Source organism: Trichomycterus rosablanca, chromosome 2, assembly GCF_030014385.1.
Source record: "Trichomycterus rosablanca isolate fTriRos1 chromosome 2, fTriRos1.hap1, whole genome shotgun sequence".
NCBI lineage: Eukaryota > Metazoa > Chordata > Actinopteri > Siluriformes > Trichomycteridae > Trichomycterus > Trichomycterus rosablanca.
The window spans coordinates 51,944,896-51,971,255 of NC_085989.1; the positions used below are offsets into that span (position 1 = coordinate 51,944,896).

The window sequence follows — 26,360 nt, forward strand, 5'->3', positions numbered from 1 at the left end:
TGTGAAGGACACATGTGTATGTCATCTTGCAGCAGTTTTTCAGTCTATGACAGTAACACACAGTATTGTTCTTTTGTTCTTTATCTGTATGTTTAATGTGGGTTTAAATGTCATAACAATGTTATAATAATTTTCACTAATAAGAAATTAGAAGATTATAATTGACCACAGTTTCTGACGCTAGTCTATATAAAAGGGCTAACTGTAATTATTAGATTCAAACCAGCCTCAATCATTAAAAACATGAAATCGTTTTTATTTTACAATCCCAAATCAGAAAAAGTTGGGACAGTATGGAAAATGCAAATATAATTAAAAAACACTGAGTTTCTTACATTTACTTTAACTTTACCTGAGATATTTCATGTTTTATCTGCTCAACTTCATTCCATTTATTAATAAACATCCATTCCTGCATTTTAGACCTGCAACACATTCCAAAAAAAGTTGGGACAGTAAAGCATTTACCACTCTGTAATGTTGTTGTTCCTTTTCACCACTTAAAAGAGGTTTTGGCACCGAGGAGACCAAGTAATTTAGTGTTTCAGCTTTTATTTTGTCTCGTTCTTCCTGCAAACACGTCTTAAGATGTGCAACAGTACGGGGGGTCGTTGTTTCAAAATTCTCCACACATTCTCTATTGGGGACAGGTCAGGACTGCAGTCAGGCCAGGCCAGTCCAGTACCAGTACCCTCTTCTTCTGCAGCCACAATTTTGTAATGTGTGCAGCAGGTGGTTTTGCATCGTCTTGTTGAAAAATGCTGGACGTCCCTGGAAAAGACGACGTCTTGAAGGCAGCAGATGTTTTTTAAAAAATGCCCTATACGTGACAGACCCTGGTACTGACACGCCCCCATACCATGACAGACCCTGGTACTGACACACCCCCATACCATGACAGACCCTGGTACTGACACGCCCCCATACCATGACAGACCCTGGTACTGACACACCCCCATACCATGACAGACCCTGGTACTGACACGCCCCCATACCATGACAGACCCTGACTTTTGGACTTGGTGTTGATAACAGTCTGGGTCCTTTTCGTCTTTGGTCCAAAGCACACGGTGTCCACTTATCTAAAAAAGTCCTGGAATGCTGATTCATCTGACCACAATACATGTTTCCACTGTGTGATGGTCCATCCTAGATGCCTCCGAGCCCAGAGAAGTCTGCGCCGCTCCTAGACATGGATTTAAGTCTCATTTGTGCAGTAACTCTGTATTGTAGAGCTTGATAAAGGTTTGATAAACTAATCCCCTAATCACCCATGTGGTTATATCAGCTAGTGTTGAGTGGCGGTTCTTGATGTCGTCTGAGGGATGGAACATCACGAGCGTTCAGATTAAGTTTGAGCTCTTGTCCTTTACACACTGAAATTCCTCCCAGTTCCTTGAATGGTTTAATGATATTCTGCACTGTAGAGGGAGAACATGCAAATCCATTCCAAACTTTCTTTGAGGTTCATGGTTTTTAAACATTTCAATCATTTTCTCACACATTTGTGGATAAACTGGATCCTCTGATCATCTTTACTCATCAGAGACTCTCAGCCTTTTCTGGATGCTGCTTTTGTACCAAACCATGATTACAATCACCTGTTCACATCACATCATTATTTAGTTTTTTCTTCTCATTATTAGCCCTAAATTGCCCCCGTCCCAACTTTTTTTGGAATGTGTTGCAGGTCTGAAATGCAGGAATGGATGTTTATTAATAAATGAAATGAAGTTGAGCAGATAAAACATGAAATATCTCAGGTTCATCCTAACACCAGACAGCATGTTCTGGCTTAATGTGACAAGAACAGTAGTGTCATATCTGTGATTTGTTTGTTTTAAAATGTAATAATGTAAAACACTGGGTCTCATTTTCTAGGTTATTTTTGTCCAGTGTTTAGCATTTTGTTTAAGAATCATTTAATGTCATAAATACAGTGGGGTCAAAAAGTATTTAGTCAGCCACTGATTGTGCAGGTTCTCCTACTTAGAAAGATGAGAGAGGTCTGTAATTTTCATCATAGGCACACTTCAACCATGAGAGACAAAATGAGAAAAAAAAAATCCAGGAAATCACATTGTAGGATTTTTAAAGAATTTATTTGTAAATTATGGTGGAAAATATGGTGGACCAAATAATTTGGTCACCCACAAACAAGCAAGATTTCTAGCTCTCACAGGCCTGTAACTTCTTCTTTAAGAAGCTCTTCTGTCCTCCACTCGTTACCTGTATTAATGGCACCTGTTTGACCTCGTTATCTGTATAAAAGACACCTGTCCACAGCCTCAAACAGTCAGACTCCAAACTCAACCATGGCCAAGACCAAAGAGCTGTTGAAGGACACCAGGAAGAAAATTGTAGACCTGCACCAGGCTGGGAAGAGTGAATCTGCAATAGGCAAGCAGGTTGGTGTGAATAAATCAACTGTGGGAGCAATTGTAAGAAAATGGAAGACATACAAGACCATTGAAAATCTCCCTCGATCCCATGGGGTCAAAATGATCATGAGAACGGTGAGCAAAAATCCCAGAACTACACGGAGGGACCTGATGAATGACCTGCAGAGAGCTGGGACCAAAGTAACAAAGGCTACCATCAGTAACACACTACTCCGAGAGGGACTCAAATCCTGCAGTGCCAGGCGTGTCCCCCTGCTTAAGCCAGTACATGTTGAAGTTTGCCAGAGAGCATATGGATGATCCAGAAGAGGATTGGGAGAATATCATGTGGTCAGATGAAACCAAAATGGAACTTTTTGGTAAAAACTCAATTTGTCGTGTTTGGAGGAAGAAGAATGCTGAGTTGCATCCCATACCTACTGTGAAGCATGGGGGTGGAAACATCATGCTTTGGGGCTGTTTTTCTGCAAAGGGGACAGGACGACTGATCCGTGTTAAGGGAAGAATGAACGGGGCCATGTATCGTGAGATTTTAAGGATCTTGAGGATGCGACTTTTTCTGATCATAGGCCAGTTGTATTTAACGCAATATTACCTGAACAAATCTTGCATACAAAGGTACCCAGTTATTCTTTTCGGCAAATAAATTCTCTTACTGTTTCACTTTTTTCAGAAGCATATTTGAAGAGTCCTGAAATGAGTTGTATGGAGACACCGTCCCCTCAAGTTAATGTGGATGAATTAATATCTCTGTTTTATTCTTCTTGCACTACTATTCTTGATTCTGTTGCTCCCTTTAAAACCAGACAGAGCAAACCCAGATCTCAGCCTTGGTTAACTAACTCTACCCAGACCCTTAGGCGTAAATGTAGATGTGTGGAACGAAAATGGAAAAAAAATAAGCTGCAGGTTTCTTTAGATATTTTAAAACATTGTCTGACTGATTTTCAAAATGCTGCAAAAGCAGACAGGGAAAAATATTTCTCAGAAATTGTAGCAAAAAATCATCATACACCTAAAGTTTTATTTAACTCTTTAAATGCTGTTTTAAAGGCCCCATCTGTCACTCTTGTTGAATCAACAAAAAATTGTGAGGATTTTTTGAAATTTTTTTCTGACAAGATTGAAAATATTAGGTTGAATATAAATCCTTCCGGAATTGACTGTTCAATGGAGTTATTAGGTTCCGCTGTTTTCAATCAGTTTGAACCAGTTTCTCTTTCATTTGTCAAAGACACGGTTTCCCATATGAAAACCTCGGTGTCTCCTTGTGATATCATTCCTACTTGCCTTATAAAAAAGGCAATAGATATAATAGGACCCGGTATTGTGACAATTATTAATACAAGTCTATCCTCAGGCAGTGTTCCTATTTGCTGTAAGCATGCTGTTGTCCAACCGCTTTAAAAAAAAACATAATCTTAATCCGAGCATTCTGAGTAATTTTCGTCCCATTTCTAAATTGAGTTTTCTTTCTAAAATACTTGAAAAATCAGTCCTTTGGCAACTGACATCACACTTAACAGAAAACAATATTTTTGAAAAATTTCAATCTGGTTTTAAAGCACTGCACAGCACAGAGTCTGCGTTGTTAAGGGTGATAAATGACTTATTGTTGGCTAGCGATTCAGGGAATTGTGCAGTATTGCTTCTCTTAGATCTTAGTGCCGCCTTCGACACTATTGACCATGGCATTCTACTTGAACGCCTTGAGCATATGGTTGGTATACAGGGAACTGTCCTAGACTGGTTTAGATCTTATCTGAGAAATAGGACTTTTAAGATAAATATTGGAAATTGTTTTTCATCTACCGCCAACCTGAGATATGGGGTCCCTCAAGGTTCCATTTTAGGGCCAGCCCTTTTTTCATTATACATGCTCCCTCTTGGTAATATTATTAGGAAATATAGTATATCATTTCATTGTTTTGCAGACGACACCCAGATCTACTTGCCCATTAAACCAAGTGACCCTTCAGCCGTAAATTGTCTCAGTGAATGCCTAAATGAGATAAAATCATGGATGGCCAAAAATTTTCTTCAACTAAATCAACAGAAATCAGAAATCCTTTTATTTGGCCCCACTGAAGCTACTGAATCAGTATCTCAAAAATTGAACAATTTGACAAATTGTGTAAAGAACAGTATCAAAAACCTTGGTGTTATCATTGACCAAGATTTCAGTTTTGACAAACAAGTCAATTCTGTTGTAAGGAGTAGCTTTTTCCAGCTTAGAGAAATGTCAAAAATAAAGCCTTTTCTCTCTTTTCAGGCCCAGGAACAAATTATTCACGCTTTTATATCATCACGTTTAGATTATTGTAATTCATTGTACTTGGGCATAAATAGAACCTCTTTGGCTCGACTACAGTTGGTACAAAATGCAGCGGCCAGAATGCTGACAGGCACTAAGAAAAGGGACCACATCACTCCGGTCTTAGCCTCACTGCATTGGCTTCCTGTCTATTTCAGAATACATTTTAAAATTCTATTATTTGTTTTTAAAGCATTACATGGGAAAGCACCATCTTATATAAATGACTTACTCTGCCCTTATTCAGCTCCACGGTCTCTGAGATCTTCTGACCAATTATTGCTGGCGGTTCCTCGTTCTCGGCTGAAGCTGAGAGGTGATCGAGCTTTTTCAGTTGCAGCTCCTAGACTATGGAACAGTCTTCCCTTTGACATTAGATCTGCCCCGTCCCTTACAACTTTTAAGTCCAGACTTAAAACCTATCTTTTTACTTTAGCTTTTTAAATTTTTATGCTGTATGTTTATATGTGTTTTATGTTGTAAATGATTTTCTTTTCCTTTATTTTATCATTGTGTACAGCACTTTGGTCGACTTGTCGTGTTAAATGTGCTATAGAAATAAACTTACTTACTTACTTTAAGCCAAAACCTCCTTCCATCAGTGAGAGCATTGAAGATGGAACGTGGCTGGGTCTTCCAGCAGGACAATAATCCCAAACACACCGCTCGGGCAATGAAGGAGTGGCTCCGTAAAAAGCATTTCAAGGTCCTGGAGTGGCCTAGCCAGTCTCCAGACCTCAACCCCATAGAAAATTTGTGGAGGGAGTTGAAAGTCCGTGTTGCCCAGCGACAGCCCCAAAACATCACTGCTCTAGAGGAGATCTGCATGGAGGAATGGGCCAAAATATCAGCTACAGTGTGTGCAAACCTGGTGAAGACTTACAGGAAACGTTTCACCTCTTTCATTGCCAACAAAGGTTATGTTACAAAGTATTGAGTTGAACTTTTGTTATTGACCAAATACTTATTTTCCACCATAATTTACAAATAAATTCTTTAAAAATCCTACAATGTGATTTCCTGGATTTTTTTTTTCTCATTTTGTCTCTCATAGTTGAAGTGTAGCTATGATGAAAATTACAGACCTCTCTCATCTTTCTAAGTAGGAGAACCTGCACAATCAGTGGCTGACTAAATACTTTTTGGCCCCACTGTATACAGAAATACATTGACAAGTTATAAGATACGTTTGCTCACTGGTAGGTAGCCTGACCAGTAAAGTAAGAGAAAAGAGGTATTTCAGGGCGTCTCAGGGTTGTGGAGGTTCTTACAGTTTGGACGGGTCTCATCAGGGCTTTGTCTTCCCGTAGGTTGTTTTTCTGAGCTTGTATCCTTCATCTCTTAAAAATAAAGAGTAAAAACATACATAAGCACAATTCAGGCTTTGTGTCACCTTTAAGAGTCTTAATCAACACCATGTTAAAATCTCTTAGATTCAGGTGATATAAAACTGTACAAGTCTGCATAGCTTTAAATCAGGTTTATATTTGTGTTAATTTCAGTGCATAAGTGTTAAAAACAACCCCATTATTTTACATGAGCCTAAAATATATGCAGTTCCAAGGGACCATGAACGTATTAACAGGTTTCCCAAACATCCTTATGAGGAAAAATACATTAAAACTCAACATCCCAGAACCAACCGACATTGAGTTTCAAGGTATGGCTGTATAACAGAGTATTGCAGAACCTGTTTATCAGCTCCATGTTTCATGCAGGTTTTGGAATTGATGTAAATGTAGTAAATATAAAACAGTAAATATACATTACTGACAGGTAAATGCAAACTTTTACTTAAAGCATGTTTTATTATCTCTGTTTGATCTTCTCATATTAATCACTGTTGTGTGTGAAGTAAAACTTCAATGAGAAAATGTGACAGTTTAATAACCTCTCAAGACAACGTACAGCAGGGGTCACCAACCCGGTGCCCACAGGGACCATGTGAGTCGCCGGCAGGCCATGTTCTAAAAGAGGGGTGTCAAACTCATGGCCCACGGGCCAAATCCGGCCCTCCACGTCATTTCACGTGGCCCGCGAGAGCCTAAACGACTGTATGATTGTTGTGATGGTTCGAGTTGTTACAGAGACGCACTTATAATTTAATGGGACTCCTGCGCCTTTAAGTGGCAACCCTGACATCGTAGTCATGGCAACTAACTTTAACCTTCGCTGAGAAGCCATGTGACTTTTACGGCAAAAGAACGCGGGTAGTAATGTAAAAAAATTAAGCAGAAGGAGGAAATTTAATGAAAGTGAAAACAAGTTTAGCTTTAGGAAGAGAAACCGGTTCGTCTCTTGTGTTATGAGTAGGGCTGTCGCGGTGAAAGAATTTCCCCTTGCGATATTCAGCCTGCCTCAATATCGCAGTATGCGGTGATATCGCCATTTTTTTTGTTTTTGAAAATTACTTAATTGATCTGGATTTTAGAGCTATAAAAACAAGCTTTATTGTTAGGCTATGATTCGGTATATTATTGCTTTATAATCACAAAGATGAGACAGCTTTAAGACCAATGAAATGCGTGTTTAATGTTAAATACAGAACAGAGGGATGCGCGTCTTTTCTCTATTAAAAAAGGTTTAAATTAAGCTTCTAGCCTAGGCTAGATAAACACTGTGAAACGAAAAAAAGAGTTTAGGCTAAAAATTTAAATGCACATCTAATAAAAAAAAAAAATAGAATAAAGAATAAAGTCTGTAAGACCTTAAACCTGCCTTATCATGCGCGCTAGAAGAACCAACAAGTTCACCTGATGTGGTTTAGAGAGGATCTGAGTGTGGTAGTGATGTTCCCGACGTTACTGATGTTGCACTAATACACGTGTACTGTACCTGCATGCCACTTTAGAGAGCAGAGCAAATCTAGCCTGGTTATCGCGCCACTATTAACCATCTATTTAGTAGGTATAATTAACATAACATTATAAAACAGATAGTTCTGGTCCTAAAATCTGAGTCGTGCCAAAAATGTCATCCCATGCTAAAATCACAGTAACGCACGGCCTCTCGTGGCTTATTGCTTTAATATATAATACATTTTAAGTTATTATTCGTTTCAATACATTTTTATTCAACGAAAAAATACATTTAAATGATTCCAGCAAGCCAGCAAGAGAATATTTGCAGGCTGCAATGCCATATTAACCGTCATTAAGTGTTTTAGTTCGCCAAGGCTGTTTGAATATAGTCTAAATTACAAGTATATATTTATTTAGTGTGAACTCAATTTAATCATTAATAAACTTGCCTATAATTCCTGTTGCAATTGTTTACATTTTGAAACACAAAGCCTGACAGCAGCAACGCATGCGAACAGTTAGTGGGAAAATGACGCTCTTAGCTAATTTTCATTATGAATTTATTTAACATTTATTACGCCCGAATGTAAGTGTAAAACTAGATGGACCCTGCAAAAAAAGAAGAAGAAGAAGAAGAAAGAAAGAAAAAACGTGAATATCGCGGTGATGCGGTTGGTTTGGCTGGTCTATACCGCGATATTTCAAAATTGCGGTTAGCGTGACAGCCCTAGTTATGAGGCCGTGTCTGTGGTAACGGAGGACAATGTAAATGTAGACATTATAAATATACTGTATAAATTTTACAATTTGACACCAAACACAGAATTCAGCCTCCAAGAAAAACAACAGACTGCAATCACAGCAGGATACGTTACAATCGGCCCTTTGAGGGCCACCATGATGCTGATGTGGCCCTCGGTGAAAATGAGTTTGACACCCCTGTTCTAAAATAGCACTAGAGACTATAGAGCTTCGTATAAGAATTAGATTTGTGCTGCTGTTCCTTTTGAATCAATAATTGATGTAGATTTGAAAATGACAATACTGAATAACAAATATCATTGTCAGGTACAAGTTACAGGTACAAGTTAAATAAAATGCATTTAAATTCTGATTTTGGATAAGAAGTATTACTAAACAATATTAATAATAGCATAACATTATAACCCCCTCCTTGTAAATCTAAAACCCAAATAATGAAGTTGGACCAGGGTTTTGATGATTATGCTTTCATACAGTACATTTCAGATATAAGTTAATTGCAGTGTGTTAAATTATTATAAAACTTTTCTATAAATAATAGATTATTATAACTCTACTTAATATTAAATAGTGAGTCCACTGTGCTTTCATTAGAGAAAACAAGTGTACACTGTTACACTTCCACATATTTGCAGGCGATTCCCATGGGTTCCTCACCACCCATATTAACTTTCACATCTTTTTATAGAAATGGTGTAGTAGCCTATATGTATACAGACTTTCCCCCCCCTTGTAGGACACATTTTATGTGGTCTCAATCAAAAATGTTTACCTTGTTTATTTTATGATCACACACAGACAGTTTTGAATCATACTGTATAACATGACATTGAAGTATTTTGTAACAAAATATCAAAATTTAACAATAGACTTACTGGTAAAACTATGTAAATTCAAAGCTGAAAGAATGACTGACAAGGGCTCTGATTCTACAAAATTCTGATTTTACATTAAATAATATTTACATAACTAACTATAAAGCACATATTTCTTCTGTACTCAATTTCACCTTTAAAGTTACTTTAAACTTTGTATACACCAGTGGTGTCCAAACTTTTTTCTAGGAGGGTCAGATTTGATAATGTGAAAGTGCCCGAGGGCCAACAGTCCCTGATGATATTATTTTAAACAATAAAATATACATATAATATGCTGTTATTTAATCATTTTATTTTCACACAGCAAACAACAACCAAATGTAAGCATTCAGGTGCCAAACATGGTTTGGGTTTAAACTATAACAATGAATGGCTACCTTTGGAGTATTTCCTGGCATACATAATCATAAGACAAAAGAGAAAAAAGACGTTTATATTGAACAATACTTGACATTTTGCTTAAATTATCTGACAAACTTAGAAATCATGCTTTCAAAATATTTTGATCTAATATTGTGCATCAATAAAACATCAAAACACAGATACTATTATTTTATAGATCTATTAAGAAAACCTTTTAATACTGTAATGTGCAGAAACATGATGGGGAAATACTGTTCTAAATTACCATTTTAATACCTATAAATACCTGAAACAGTCAAGTTACCAGACATTTTCTTTACTTTGTAAATCATTTTATTGACTGTAGCTATTAAAAAAGTTCAATTGTGTTAATAAATACAGTCCGTGTAAACGCTTAGTCCATATAAATATCAGATACAAATGTGTTTTTAAAAAACTACAAACATCACAAATATAAAGCATGTTTACAACCATATGATTGAATAACCTGAATAAACTGTAGAGATGAAACATCACACAGCAAACGAGTTTCGCTTTTCTTAAACACAGAGGGGAAGGAGGCGGAGATAAGCTGTTTGATGGACAGGTCTAGCAGCCAATGGAAATACTCGTTAAAAAGCTTTTATTCATCTTTTAATTGGTTATTTTGATATCCGCTGCTATGGACAGACAGAGATTAATACCCACAATCAACGTGTAAAAAAGTGAAAACCGCTAAAAGTGTTTTTAATCAGACAGCGACGATAATTTTTTTTTCTGTTTGACTGTGCTGGCGGGCCACAAGTAATGTAATTTAAGACAGAAGACCGGACTTTGGACTTGCCTGGTCTACACAGTACACACTCCTCAAACACCGTGAAGTGTAAACACTCCCAGGCCTGTACGCCACTTGTGGAACGGTTTTGTAACGCCCACTTGGAGCTACTCCACCCACTTTTTGTATAAGCCCCTCCCACTTGCAGTATAAGCCCCTCTTACTTACGGCTGGCTCCGGGCTGCAGAGATACTCTTCCACCTACTCACAGCACCTCCACCTCACAGCACCTCCTCTTTATACCAAAACAGCTCTGAGATTCATCCCATTCATCCTGCAGCGCTTTCACTTGTACTGAAGCTAAATAACCTGTACACTGTTTACTCTAACATCAGGGTAAGATCAACTAAACACAGTCCAGATCAGAATTCTTCATTCTGCAGCTTTATTCAGTTTAACAGGCAGCACTCCCAGTAATCCCAGTACAGATGTACATGCCCAGTATAGACCGCGGTGAGCTGTTTTGGTATAAAGGGGAGGTGCTGTGAGGAGGAGTGCTGTGAGGTGTTCTGGTATAAAGGGGAGGTGCTGTGAGGAGGAAGGGTTGTGAGGAGGAAGTGTTGTGAGGAGGAGGTGCTGTGAGGAGGAGGTGCTGTGAGGAGGAGGTGCTGTGAGGTTTGAGGAAGAGAGGAGTTTATGGATTAAATTAGGTGGATTTTTTTCATGTCGGGGATTTAAACAGCTTCTAGCTCCAGTTACAAGCTCCAAAAATGTCTCTTCCAGGTACAGATCCACATTTACTCTCATTTTACCACCACAGTTAGAGTTTCTCTTCTTTTCTTCTGGATGATTTTAGTTTCGGTTTTAAATCTGTGACGACTTCAGTTCAGTTTGTAAACATCACACATGTCCTGTAATGATGATCAGGGGGTCATTTCATCTAAATCATGTTAATATTTATTAGTAATGTGAGATTATTCAGCCAAATAACCTCTTACTTTCACACTGATGTTAAACACATCAGAGATCGACACGTTAAGCTGTAAAATTATGTTGTTATGAAGTTATATTGTTATGTTGCACTTTCACCTGATATGTAAGTTTCTTTCGTTTCGATATACGTCCAAAAATTTATACAACTGCACGAACTGACTCTGCAGTAAACAAGGAACAAACTACAATCAAATACATTTCCAAAAGTTTTAGTGTTTTAATAATTATTTTTATTTAACGCTGTTTCAGGTTCATCTGTGTTGAAATGCTAAGGGAGCGTCTAAAAAGTGCATGAAACCGAATTGTAGTATTTACCCATTAACGTGTGTCATTCGTTACAACTGTATACTGTAAATCCTATAGTATGGGTACATTTTAATATAATACATGTTGTAGTAGTTGGCTTTCACATGGAGGTTTGTGCAACCCTCCAAGGATATGCCTCAAGATTCTTTCACATCTGTCACATGTGCTCAGTGTTAACCTGCTCTCATCTGTAAAGAGAAGTGTTTTCTGGTGAATGCTAATCAAGCTGCACATTGCTGGGCTGTGAGTACAGGTCCCACTAGAGGACATCGAGCTGTCATTCCACCCTCATGGAGTCTGTTTCTGAGAGTTTGTTCAGAAACATTCACACCAGTAGCTCACTGGAGGTCACTTTGTAGGGCTCTGGCAGTGCTCCTCTTGATCCTCCTCGCACAAAGGAGCAGACACCGGTCCTGCTGCTGGGTTGATGCCCTTCTATGGCCCTATCCTGCTCTCCTCGTGTAACAGCCTGTGTCCTGGTATCTCCTCCATGCTCTTGAGACTGTGCTGGGAGACACAGCAAACCTTGCGACAGCACCTATGGATGTGCCATCACCATCACTTATACTTCCTAACTGGGCAGACTGATATCGCTTAACTGACTAATAAAAGTGTAACTGACTGTGTTATTCAGTGATGATAAAGTCTTCTCTTCATTTTTTTGAGCAATGTAATTTATTTCAGATTTAAGTCTACCCTCCATCTTTGATAAAATCATGCCAAACCAAGCAACGTCTCACTGTATAAGTTTAGACAAACCTATCACCTATTGTTTCATATATTATTATTTAAATAAACTTATAAGTATATAAATATAACTGACAAAAGTAGAAAGATCATGTTGTCCAGTTGTAAAATTTCCTCACTACTAAATATTCCACAGTCGACTGTCAGTGCTATTATGACAAAGTGGAAGTTATTGGAAATGACAGCAACTCAGCCACCAAGTGTTAGCCACTTAAAATGACAAAGCGGGTCAGCGGATGCTGAGGAACATAGTGCACAGAGATCGCCAACTTTCTGCAGAGTCGATCACTACAGACCTCCAAATTGTATGTGTCCTTCAGATTAGCTCAAGAACAGTGTGTAGAGCTTCATGGAATGGGTTTCCATGGTCGAGCAGCTGCATCCAAGCCTTACATCACCAAGCGCAATGCAAAGTGTCAGATACAGTGGTGTAAAGCGGTGCACCAGTGCACAAAGCACAAGGTCCATAAAGACGTGGATGAGCGAGTTTGATGTGGAAGAACTTGACTGGCCTGCACAGAGTCCTGACCTCAACCTGATAGAACACCTTTGGGATGAATTAGAGCGGAGACTGTGAGCCAGGCCTTCTCATCCTACATCAGTGTCTGATCTCACAAATGCGCTTCTGGAAGAATGGTCAAACATTCCTATAAACACTCTACTAAACCTTGTGGAAAGCCTTCCCAGAAGAGTTGAAGCTGTTATAGCTGCAAAGGGTGGGCCGACATCATATTAAACCCTATGGATTAAGAATGGGAGTCACTCAAGTTCATTTGAGTGTGAAGGTAGACGAGCAAATACTTTTGGTAATATAGTGTATATTCTTGTTTACAGACACAATGAAGGTTTTCAGTGCAAATCTCAAAAAATATTTTCGTTCTGTTTGTAGTTTATAGTATTTTAGTGCTTTACTGTATACGTTTATGTATATGTGTCACATTTAAAATGAATCTGAGGTTAGCCTAAGTGCTTTATGTAAGTCCATGATAAAAGCTTTTTATCACACAGTAAAAAAACCCTGATACATTATAATTCTATTGTTATATGAAACATTTCTGATATTTAATATTTAAAATGTAAGAAAATCTACCAATTAATAACAATCAATTAAATAGTAAGATTTTATTGTGTATAATGGGTTTATGTTATACAGCTGTTTAAAAGTATAACAGCTGTAAGATACAGTATATACGTATAATCAGAATCTCTCTAGTTCACTGTAGTTTGATAAATTTTGAGGAACGTGTTTTCTGGTAGTAGTGAAATTATATTTTAGGTTTATAATTCATGTTTATATTATTATGTACATATGCCTGCGTGTTTTAAATATGATTTCTTTTGCTTGTCAGGAAGACACAGTCCTGATTTTGATCATCCAAACTGTAAGTATCTCTCAAACAGACATGTTTGTTTCTTCCTGAACTTTATTTTTTTTATTTAGTTTTTTATTTATTTATTAAATTTTTTTTTTATTGGTTTTTAAAGGTTTAACTACATGTAAGTCAAAATACAGACGTACAAACATTGCAACTATATAACAAGAGAAAAAAAGATAAAATAAATAAATAAATAAATCAGAAATATAATTAAATAATTAAAATTAGGAAATAAGCTTAAATGAGTCCTCTGGAGGAAGCCGTGGAAGGATTTGAAGAATGTTATAAAGGGGGACCAGCACCTATAAAAGTTGTCTGTTGAACCCCTCAGACTAAACTTTATCTTCTCAAGGTGTAGAAAGAACATAACATCCTTCAGCCAAAGTGGATAAGAGGGGGGGAAATTAGACTTCCAACTAGTTAGTATTCGCCTTCTTGCCAACAGAAGAGAAAATGCTATACTATCCAATTCTCGGGAGTTCCATTGAGATATGTCGGAGGGTACGCCAAATATAGCCAATTGGCGACATTGATTTAACTGTTTATTTAACACTGAAGATAGAGAGGAGCACACAAAATCCCAAAATTTTCTCAGTTTGTGACATGACCAGAACATATGATAGAGTGTCGCTGGGTCAACATTGCAACGGGGACAGTTGGGTTTTACATCTGGATAAATTTTGGCCAATTTGGCATTACATAAATGCGCTCTATGTACAACTTTTAATTGCATCAGATTCAGTCTAGGGCAAGAGGATGAGGAGTTAATCCTAGCCAGAGCACCCACCCACCAATCATCCTGCAACTCAAAACCCAGCTACTCCTCCCATTTAGCTTTTGCACCAGAACCCCATGTTGTACTCCACGAGAGGTTTTTGTTATACAAAGCCGAGATGGCTCCTTTCTCTATTTGTAAGGTAAATAAATCTTCCCAGCGAAGAGATGGAGGACAGTCCGGAAATGTGGGGAAAAGGACTTCCGCACAATGACGAACATGAAGGAAGCGAAACATATCAGTTCTGGGGAGACCAAACTTTACACTTATTGTGTCAAAATTACAGAACACGTTCTCATAAAGATCTCTAAATGTACCAATTCCAGACCGTTCCCACACCCTGAATTTAGAATCCAAAGCTGCTGGCTTGAACAGGTGGTTCTCACAAATGGGACTTAATATAGATGCTTCAGTAAATTTAAACATCTTACGAAATTGAATCCAAATCTTTAGGGAGGATATGACTAACGGGTTGTTGGAAAACCGGGAAGGAGAAAAGGGAAGGGAGGAGAAGACCAAAGCACGAACAGAGGTCGAATGGCAAGAAAAGGATTCCATATTACACCAATCTACGAGAGGGTGTCTAAGCCAGAGGGCTATTTCCTGTATGTTTGCTGCGAAGTAATAAAATAAAAGGTTGGGAAGGGCTAAACCACCAGAAGAACGGGAGCCCTGAAGGATCCCTCTCCTAATACGTGGGACCTTACCCCCCCAAATAAAACTAGTCATAGCCCTATTCAAAGACGAAGAAGAAGGATTTGGGCAAAAAAATCGGAAGACATTGGAATAAAAATAAAAATTTTGGAAGGAAAATTCATCTTAATACACTGCACCCTTCCTGCTAGAGAAAGGGGAAGACTATTCCACCTTTGAAAGTCAATGTTTATTTTAGCAACTAAGGGAGAGAAATTAGCTTCTTAAAGGTGTGACATTTTACGAGTAATGCTAACACCTAAATATTTAAAGCCGTTTGAAGCAAGATTAAATGGGATGTCCTTTTGTGCTATTGTAAGAGCTGCTGTGTTTATTGGGTAAAATTCACTTTTTGAAAGATTGAGCTTATAACCAGAGAAGGATCCAAATTCTTTTAAAATGTCAGCAATGTCTGGGATAGCTGTAATGGGGTTGTTTACATAAATCAGAAGGTCATCAGCATAGAGAGAGACTTTGTTTTCGATTCCATAACTAGTTACTCCTCGTATACTAGGGGCCGATTTAATAAAGCAAAAAGCAATGGAGATAGAGGGCATCCTTGGCGTGTGCCTCTAAATAGGGGAAAATAGTCTGAATAGTTTGAGTTAGTATGCACTCGGGCTGACTGTGTTGTATAAAGTAGTTTAATCCAAGATTTTAAGACGTCTCCAAACCCGAACTTCCCAAGAACTGAAAGTAAGTAATCCCATTCTATACGGTTGAAGGCCTTCTCTGCGTCCAGAGATTTGACTGCTTCTGGAATTTGTGAATCGTCGGGGGCGTATAATACATTAAGAAGTTTACGAATGTTGGAGGACAGTTGCCTTCCTTTAATGAATCCAGTCTGATCTTCTGATATGATAGAAGGGAGGACATGTTCTATACGTTTAGCCAAAATCTTAGCAAAATTTTGTGTTCATTGCAAAGTAAACTTATAGGACGATATGAACTGCAACGAGTGGGATCTTTATCTTTTTTGGCGATGAGTGTAATGGTGGCCTGAGAGAAGGAGGGCGGCAAACAACCTCTGCTTAGGGACTCATTAAAGACCTCCAACAGGACAGGGGACAGCAAGTTATTGAATGCCTTAAAAAATTCTATTCCAAAGCCATCGGGTCCAGGAGATTTCCCACTATTAAGAGATCTAATTGCATCTGATATTTCGCTTAAAGTAATGGGGCGTTCTAGCTCCTCAGTCTGAGCAGAGTCCAACACAGGAATTTTTAGTCCATCCATGAAAGAGTGCATAGCAAAAGTGTTGGCTGAGGTATAGAGTGAGGAGTAATAATTCTTAAAAGCCATATTATTATCTTTGGGAAAGGTCATTACGTTACCAAGGGTGTCCTTAATTTGGTGGATCAGCCTGGAAGCCTCCTGCCTCCTTAACTGATGAGCCAACAACCGTCCACTTTTTTCCCCATATTCATAAAAAAATCCTTGTGACTGCAAGATCGAGGCTTCTGCATGTTTGGTGGAGAGTAGGTTAAATTCAGCCTGGAGATCTAGTCTTTTTTTAACTAACTCAGGGGTAGGACTAGAGGACATCTGGCCATCAAGACAAAGTATCGATTTAGAAAGTTCATCAAGTTTCTTTGTATTGGACTTCCTAATGTGTGATGCATAAGAAATTATTTCGCCCCTGATCACCGCCTTAAGCGTGCGTCTCCCGGAGCACTGAGTAGGTAACTGAATCTGATTTATTAGTATCAAAGAAGAAACGGATAGAATCAGAAATCCTAACACAAAAATTTTCATCAGAGAGTAGGCTTGGATTAAAGCGCCATTGAGGGGGTCTCTTTGGTAATTAACAAAAGTCAGTTCCATTAGCAAAGGGGCATGGTCAGAGATGACTATTGCTAAATAATCGATCCGGTTGAGTTGTTGCATAAGCTCATGACTGATAAAGAAATAGTCTATTCGGGAGAAGGAGCAGTGTACCTGGGAGAAAAAAGAAAAAGATTTTAGCTGGGGGTGGAGCTCCCTCCACGGATCGGTACAGCCGCTTTCCTCGACAAAGAGAGATAGCGAAGATGCCATATTAGACAATTTAGTGGATGTTTGTTTGGACCGATCCAAAGTGGGATTAATTACACAGTTAATGTCACCTCCTAAAATTAATTTGTGTGTATTTAAATTGGGAATAATAGACAGCAATCTATCCATAAAGTCCACATCGTCCCAATTAGGGGCATATACATTAACCAGTACAACTTGGGTGTGGAAGAGAGTGCCCACCACTATGATATATCGTCCATTTTGGTCAGATATAATATTAGAGGGAATAAAATGTATCCTTTTGTTGACCAGTATAGCTACCCCCTTGCTCTGCTATTGTAGTTATAATGGAACACTTGATTAATCCATGGTTTGCGAAGTTTGGTGTGCTCGGGTTTAGAAAGGTGGGTTTCTTGTAGGAAAGCAATATCAGCGTCCAAAGATTTAAGATGATTAAACACTCTTATGGCCTTGTTTCGGGACTGTAGGCCCCTAACATTCCAGGAAATAAATTTAACAGATTTGCTCAGATTTTGTACCATCTTTAAATGAATAGTGCCTACGTAATAACCGAGACCGAACAGTACAGCTGAAAAATTGAGGGCTTTGGAACCTTGTGGCAAGAGGACGACGGTAGGAGAGAAAGGGGAAGAGGATGGGAGAAGGAGGGGGGGAAAAAAAGAGAGGAAAAAAAAAAAAAAAAAACCCTAATGTAAACCCACTGTGAACATACTTCCAGTGCGCGAACACACATTCGAAACGACTAACCACAACTCAATCGAATCTAGCCTATTAACTGTCAAAACATCCCCGCTCCCGGACAAACACATCAGGGGAAGATATTACCAATAATAGAATTAGCGCATATAGCGACCAACATGTCCAAAAAAATAAGAAATTAGACACAAAATACCCCCAAAGTCCGTTTCTGGAGAAAGATCTTAACCCCCGACAATCACCATCCGCAATTGGCAAAAGCCAACAGTGTCAGTGATGTCTAGATTTAAGTCCATAACACTCAATTAAAAGAAACATAGGGCCCGAATTCAGTGTACATAGTCTGAGAATTAACAAAATCTGATCACAATCAAGAATCATGAAGTCAATGTTATAGAACAAAGGCTGTCTTGTTACAAAAGAGAAAAAAAGATTCCAAATTTCGGGACCCAAAAGATTACGAGCACATTTCAAGTGTGAAAATTAAAGAGCATGGTTGAATGTGCAATAATAATACAAACTCAATCCACAACAGTAAAGGAAAGTAAAAAAAAGTGCTCATTGAGAGTGAGTGTAACACCCACAACTTTTTAAAAGTACTCTAAAAGTGCAAGTGTCAGGTCTCCATCGTTCACTAAGAAAGCTTAGTGACTATACACAATATTAAACTCCATTAACAAACCCGAGGTTCAGCGATTGTAATGTTCTTTGAAAAAGGCTTGGGCAGCCTCTGGAGAGTCGAATAGCTTATACCCGTCCTTCAGGGCCACTCGTAGCCGTGCTGGGTACAGTAAGCTGAATCGGGCCCCTTCTTTGTACAGCGCGGCTTTCACTGCACGAAAAGCGGCCCTCCATGTTCTCTGGAATTCTGAACTTTTTTTTAAATGTTGTTTTTTTCTACATGTTTAAAACGCTGCATTAACAATCTGTCTCAGACCTTAACCTGATTTTGTGACTGAACATTTACTGTATGGCTAAACATATTTAGACACTTTGAAGTATGTCTGTGGAAATTTGTGCTTATTCAGTCAAAATAGCATTTGTATGTCTGGGCGCTGATGTTTGTCAAGAAAACCTCAGTTGATGCCTTTATGTGTGCAGCATGTGGTTTTAAATTGTCCAAAGTTTTAAATCTGAGGAGGGAAACTGGATGAAATTACAATAATCTCAGGTGGTAAGATTTTAAATGTGATTTTTTTTTCTCTTTTTTTGTGCTCTACAGTGAAAATGGAAAGAAAGGATGGGACGTCCCAGTTCGGCTTGAATTTTGTCCTGTTAGGAGAATCAGGTTCAGGAAAAAGTGCAGCAGGAAACACAATACTGGGACGAGAAGCTTTTATCTCAGAAAAGAGCCACAAATCTGTGACTCAAAATGTTCAGATTGAACGTGGTCAACTTTATGGAATCCCTCTCACTGTTTATGATACTCCAGGATTCTTTAACACAGGACTGAGTGATGAACAGATCAGACAGAAATGTCAGAATGTTCTCAGCTCATGTGAATCAGAATCAGAATTCTGTTTGTATCTTCTGGTCATAAAGGCAGACAGATTCACTGCAGCAGAGAGAAGAACTGTGGAGCAGACTGAGGAGCTCTTAGGAGAAGATCGTCTGAAGAAAACCTGGATCCTCTTCACCAGGGGAGACGAACTGGAGAAACAAAATCAGACAATAGAGAGATTCATTAATCAAACATATGATCTGAAGAAGCTGGTGCAGAAATATGAGGACAGATACCACGTCTTCAACAACAAGATAAGAGGCTCTGATGAGCAAGTGAAAGATCTGATTGGAAAAGTTCACCAGCAATGTCTAAAATCTGGTGAGTTATAATTCAGTTGTAAATAAAATTACATTTTTATGTTTCATTACTGACAAAAACATTTAATTAGACATTTAATAGTCTCTTTATGAAATTGACTTGTTGACAACATATAAGTGGTCCCACCACTTATATCCTGAAGGAACCCTGGGCCGACCACACCAACGTAAGGTCTGATAATGGCTCTGAGGATTTCATCTTTGTACTTAACAGCATTCAGGGTACCATTGGCTTTCACATGGAGGTTTGTGCAACCCTCCAAGGATATGCCTCAAGATTCTTTCACATCTGTCACATGTGCTCAGTGTTAACCTGCTCTCATCTGTAAAGAGAAGTGTTTTCTGGTGAATGCTAATCAAGCTGCACATTGCTGGGCTGTGAGTACAGGTCCCACTAGAGGACATCGGGCTGTCATTCCACCCTCATGGAGTCTGTTTCTGAGAGTTTGTTCAGAAACATTCACACCAGTAGCTCACTGGAGGTCACTTTGTAGGGCTCTGGCAGTGCTCCTCTTGATCCTCCTCTTGATCCTCCTCGCACAAAGGAGCAGATATCGGTCCTGCTGCTGGGTTGATGCCCTTCTACGACCCTGTCCTGCTCTCCTCGTGTAACAGCCTGTGTCCTGGTATCTCCTCCATGCTCTTGAGACTGTGCTGGGAGACACAGCAAACCTTGCGACAGCACCTATGGATGTGCCATCACCATCACTTATACTTCCTAACTGGGCAGACTGATATCGCTTAACTGACTAATAAAAGTGTAACTGACTGTGTTATTCAGTGATGATAAAGTCTTCTCTTCATTTTTTTGAGCAATGTAATTTATTTCAGATTTAAGTCTACCCTACATCTTTGATAAAATCATGCCAAACCAAGCAACGTCTCACTGTATAAGTTTAGACAAACCTATCACCTATTGTTTCTTATATTATTATTTAAATAAACTTATAAGTATATAAATATAACTGACAAAAGTAGAAAGATCATGTTGTCCAGTTGTAAAATTTCCTCACTACTAAATATTCCACAGTCGACTGTCAGTGCTATTATGACAAAGTGGAAGTTATTGGAAATGACAGCAACTCAGCCACCAAGTGTTAGCCACTTAAAATGACAAAGCGGGTCAGCGGATGCTGAGGAACATAGTGCACAGAGATCACCAACTTTCTGCAGAGTCGATCACTACAGACCTCCAAATTGTATGTGTCCTTCAGATTAGCTCAAGAACAGTGTGTAGAGCTTCATGGAATGGGTTTCCATGGTCGAGCAGCTGCATCCAAGCCTTACATCACCAAGCGCAATGCAAAGTGTCAGATACAGTGGTGTAAAGCGGTGCACCAGTGCACAAAGCACAAGGTCCATAAAGACATGGATAAGCGAGAGATGTGGAAGAACTTGACTGGCCTGCACAGAGTCTTGGTAATATAGTGTATATTCTTGTTTACAGACACAATGAAGGTTTTCAGTGCAAATCTCAAAAAATATTTTCGTTCTGTTTGTAGTTTATAGTATTTTAGTGCTTTACTGTATACGTTTATGTATATGTGTCACATTTAAAATGAACCTGAGATTAGCCTAAGTGCTTTATGTAAGTCCATGATAAAAGCTTTTTATCACACAGTAAAAAAACCCTGATACATTATAATTCTATTGTTATATGAAACATTTCTGATATTTAATATTTAAAATGTAAGAAAATCTACCAATTAATAACAATCAATTAAATAGTAAGATTTTATTGTGTATAATGGGTTTATGTTTATGTTATACAGCTGTTTAAAAGTATAACAGCTGTAAGATATATAAGTATAATCAGAATCTCTCTAGTTCCCTGTAGTTTGACACATTTTGAGGAACGTGTTTTCTGGCAGTATGGAAATTATATTTTAGGTTTATAATTCATGTTTATATTATTATGTACATATATATGCCTGCGTGTTTTAAATATGATTTATTTTGCTTGTCAGGAAGACACAGTCCTGATTTTAATCGTCCAAACTGTAAGTATCTCTCAAACATACACGTTTGTTCCTTCCTAAACTTTATTTTTAATGTTGTTTTTTTCTACATGTTTAAAACGCTGCATTAACAATCTGTCTCAGACCTTAACCTGATTTTGTGACTGAACATTTACTGTATGGCTAAACATATTCAGACACTTCAAAGTATGTCTGTGGAAATTTGTGCTTATTCAGTCAAAATAGCATTTGTATGTCTGGGCACTGATGTTTGTCAAGAAAACCTCAGTTGATGCCTTTATGTGTGCAGCATGTGGTTTTAAATTGTCCAAAGTTTTAAATCTGAGGAGGGAAACTGGATGAAATTACAATAATCTCAGGTGGTAAGATTTTAAATGTGATTTTTTTTTCTCTTTTTTTGTGCTCTACAGTGAAAATGGAAAGAAAGGATGAGACGTCCCAGTTCGGCTTGAATTTTGTCCTGTTAGGAGAATCAGGTTCAGGAAAAAGTGCAGCAGGAAACACAATACTGGGACGAGAAGCTTTTATCTCAGAAAAGAGCCACAAATCTGTGACTCGAGATGTTCAGATTGAACGTGGTCAACTTTATGGAATCCCTCTCACTGTTTATGATACTCCAGGATTCTTTAACACAGGACTGAGTGATAAACAGATCAGACAGAAATTTCAGAATGTTCTCAGCTCATGTGAATCAGAATCAGAAATCTGTTCGTATCTTCTGGTCATAAAGGCAGACAGATTCACTGCAGCAGAGAGAAGAACTGTGGAGCAGATTGAGGAGCTCTTAGGAGAAGATCGTCTGAAGAAAACCTGGATCCTCTTCACCAGGGGAGACGAACTGGAGGAAGATAATCAGACAATAGAGAGATTCATTAATCAAACATATGATCTGAAGAAGCTGGTGCAGAAATATGAGGACAGATACCACGTCTTCAACAACAAGATAAGAGGCTCTGATGAGCAAGTGAAATTTCTGATTGGAAAAGTTGTACAGAAAGGTCAACAATCTGGTGAGTTATAATTCAGTTGTAAATAAAATTATGTTTTTGCTGTTTCATTACTGACAAAATGATTTAATTAGACATTTAATAGTCTCTTTATGAAATTGACTTGTTGACAACATATTTTCTACAAACAGCTACACATCTGCACAGAAGGAAAGAGAAAACGACAACAGTAAGTTGCAGCAGCAGTTCAGACAGAAGAATCGTCCTGCTGGGGAAAACTGGTTCTGGCAAAAGTGCAACAGGAAACACCATCCTGGGAGAGAAACATTTCTTATCTAAGCGTAGCATGATTTCTGTATCTAATAAGAGTGAAGCTTCGAGTGGCCGTGTTGGTGACAGGGATGTTACAGTGATTGATACTTCAGGGCTCTTTGATACGTCTGTTTCTCGTGAAGAGTTAGTTACAGAGATAGGAAGAAGTATCTATTTATCCAGTCCAAGACCTCACGCTTTCCTTCTGGTTCTTAATATAATTGACAGATTCACAAAACATGAGGAAATAATTCAGAAAACTGAAATGTTATTTGGAGATGAAGTGGCGAAATATACAATTATTCTCTTCACTTATGGAGATCTGTTAGATGAAGATGAAGATGTAGAGAATTGTATTAGTGAGAATGAATCTTTAAGAAAGCTTGTAGAGAAGTGTGGAGGTGGTTATCACGTCTTCAACAATAGAGATACAAATAACAGAGAGCAGGTCAGTGAGCTGTTAGAGAAGATCGACAGAATGGTGGAGAAGAACGGAGGAAGCTGTTACTCCAACGAGATGTTTGAGGAAGCAGCCAGACTCAAAAAAAAGGTAGAAGAAATGATGATGCAGGAGGTAGAAGAGCGAAAGCAAAGAGAAAAAGAAAAAAGAAAGAGAGAGACAGAAGCAAGAGTTACACAGGAAAAGAATAGAATGAGATCACAGTTAGAAAAGGAAAAAGACCAGAGTGATTGCTGTATCCTTTAAAGTCAGCGTTAGTGCTGTCAAACACAAAGAGGAATATAAGATGATGGAAATGGGTGACATGGAGGGAGTTAAGATGAATCTAAGGGCCTATGACTGACTGGGGCCCTAATTAATTAATCATTAACTAGTACAGTATGTATTATGTTTTATTAAATGTCATCATTCATTAAACACTTTTTTTTTATGTTTTATTTTTCTTAAACATCCAGAGAGCTCTGTTACATCTACATTTATGTCTAGTTCACACTACACGATTTTTGCACTGGTTTTCGCCCCACAACTGGTGGACGCTAGATTTACTGACTCGGGAGCAACTCGGCGTTTGCTCGGTGATCAAAACTCGGCTCTCAATAGCTAAGAGTGAACCGCTCAACAACTTGATCCGACCGGCTCACCAAGCACTCGGCGACCAAATCAAGATTTCTAGCATGTCTGATATCTGATCTGAGTTGCACAACTAGCAGTGAGTGCTATGTCGAACAGCCAATGAGAACATAAGATATGGTCAGAGGCGAAACAGGAGAGGAGTATAAACAGGTGGGACAGGGGGATAATATAGTTTATATCAGAATACACCGGCACACACTCAAGTTTTACAGTATTTCTGACTTGATCGTTCTCTACAAAACATAATACCCATGCTGCATTGCAAAAATATTAATTAACCTCCAGCTTATTATAGAACAATCCATACTGCTTGTGTTGTCAAATCATTTTTTTTTTCGTCCTTGATTTTACGCTGCACATCAGCACACAAACACTTTGATCTCTCGCTACTTGATGACGTGCATTTTTAGACATGGTATCATTAAACTTCTCATCACTTCTCACATGTGCCAGGCACAAATTGTACTTGCTAGCAGTGACCTGTGGGTAAGGAGTGGAGCATCAGTCTCATTCTAAAGAAAAATCTGGTTACCTAAAACAAAGACAGAGCAACAGTGTCACCCAGTTTTCACCAGTAAACGGACATTTAAACTGTAAAATACGGTATTTTTTTTTTTATAGAGAGTATTAGTCTTTACGGAGCCCCTGAGGAGACATGGTGATTTTTTTTAATAGGTAAAAAAATTAATTCTGTAAAAAAGTGGTGCGCACGACTTACTAAGTGGTAAGTATGACATACTAAGTGGTGAGCATGACCTCCATCAGCCAAACATCTGATACATCCCTAAACTTCACATGCACTTGGTGTAGCCATGTATTTTTTAATAATGTTTTCTAATTTTCTAATGTTTTGGCTTGTCAGTGTAAACGTTCTTTTTCATTATGTTATTACATTATACGTATAAATGTTTATTTTATTATTACTTCATTTTAATTATAAATATTAATTAATGTTATTACCTAAATGTTTATGCTATTGTTATTGTTCATTATATCTCTTATTGTAACGCTCTTCTGTAAGTCTCTCTGTATAAGAGTGTCTGCTATATGCTGGATATGTAAACATGACATGAATGGTTATGATATTACGCAGCCACGTTCCCTCTTTTACTGTCAAAGAATTGAATTACAGACCACACCCAACATACCTGAGATAAACAGAACAGGTTGAACTACTCAGTTGGAGTTGTGTGGTCGGTTACCAGGGTGTAGAGCTGGAGCTGCAAATTCTAATAAATAGTTTAAATGTGGTGAGTTCATTTTGTACCAACATAGTTTACCACCATTGATTTGCATTTATTACTTTTACATTTACACTTTTATTCACTGCATTATTCAATCATTAAGTTTTTAGAGGTTTTATGTAATTTACTTAATCACAACTGCTTATTTTGAATCCTCTATATTTTATTTTAAAGAGCAATGCATATAAACCAGTTCTATTTTATTACCACTGCTATGATTGAATGCTGCACTCATGTTCTACTATGAAACGCTGTATTTGCTGTTTATGCTGTCTATAAAGTTAATTGTTTGACTTTATTGGTAAGTTTTAAATAAGGTTTACAGTAACAAGCAGTTACTTTCCCACAAGTGTAAAGTAAGTAGATGTTATATAACTGTCTTCCTATAATAAATGTAATATTTTATTGGAAGTCTTGTGTTTTTGTTTGATGTCTTTTTGTATAATGTCAAATGTATGATGCTTAAAAAATATAATTATTTTTCGTTATCAAAAATGTCATTTTAAAATTATAACAGCCAAAAGAAAATACAAGGATTCAGAGCAGACATCGAAATCCACCCTCTAACGCAAATCACACTATGTTAAGTGGTTCCTACAAAGATACAGTGAGGAAAATAAGTATTTGATACACTGCAGATTTTGCAAGTTTTCCCACCTACAAAGAATGGAGAGGCCTGTAATTTTTATCGTAGGTACACTTCAACTGTGAGAGACAGAATCTAAAAAAAATCCAGATAATCACATTGTATGATTTTTAAATAATTAATTTGCATTTTATTGAATGAAATAAGTATTTCATCACCTACCAACCAGCAAGAATTCTGGCTCTCACAGACCTGTTAGTTTTTCTTTAAGAAGCCCTCTTATTCTGCACTCATTACCTGTATTTATTGCACCTGTTTGAACTCGTAACCTGTATAAAAGACGCCTGTCCACACCCTCAATCAACCACACTTCATTCTTCAACATGGCCAAGACCAAAGAGCTGTCTAAGGACACCAGGGACAAAATTGTAGACCTGCACAAGGCTGAGATGGGCTACAGGACAATAGCAAGCAGCTTGGTGAGAAGGCAACAACTGTTGGC

General features: G+C 38.0%; 2 protein-coding genes across 2 annotated transcripts; both read left to right on the top strand.

The window, feature by feature from the left end:
* Positions 1–14,187: 14,187 nt before the first annotated feature.
* LOC134302068 (GTPase IMAP family member 8-like) lies at positions 14,188–23,641 on the top strand. The gene is made up of 4 exons (XM_062987090.1): positions 14,188–14,197; positions 19,099–19,698; positions 22,087–22,686; positions 22,815–23,641. The coding sequence occupies exons 1-4, from the start codon at positions 14,188–14,190 to the stop codon at positions 23,639–23,641; spliced, it is 2,037 nt and encodes a 678-aa protein (XP_062843160.1).
* On the top strand, positions 21,642–25,683 carry LOC134335078 (GTPase IMAP family member 8-like). Its single transcript, XM_063017469.1, has 3 exons — positions 21,642–21,697; positions 22,087–22,686; positions 22,815–25,683. Exons 2-3 carry the CDS (start codon positions 22,092–22,094, stop codon positions 23,639–23,641), a joined length of 1,422 nt encoding a protein of 473 aa, XP_062873539.1. The 5' UTR covers positions 21,642–21,697; positions 22,087–22,091; the 3' UTR covers positions 23,642–25,683.
* The last annotated feature ends 677 nt before the right edge of the window (positions 25,684–26,360 follow it).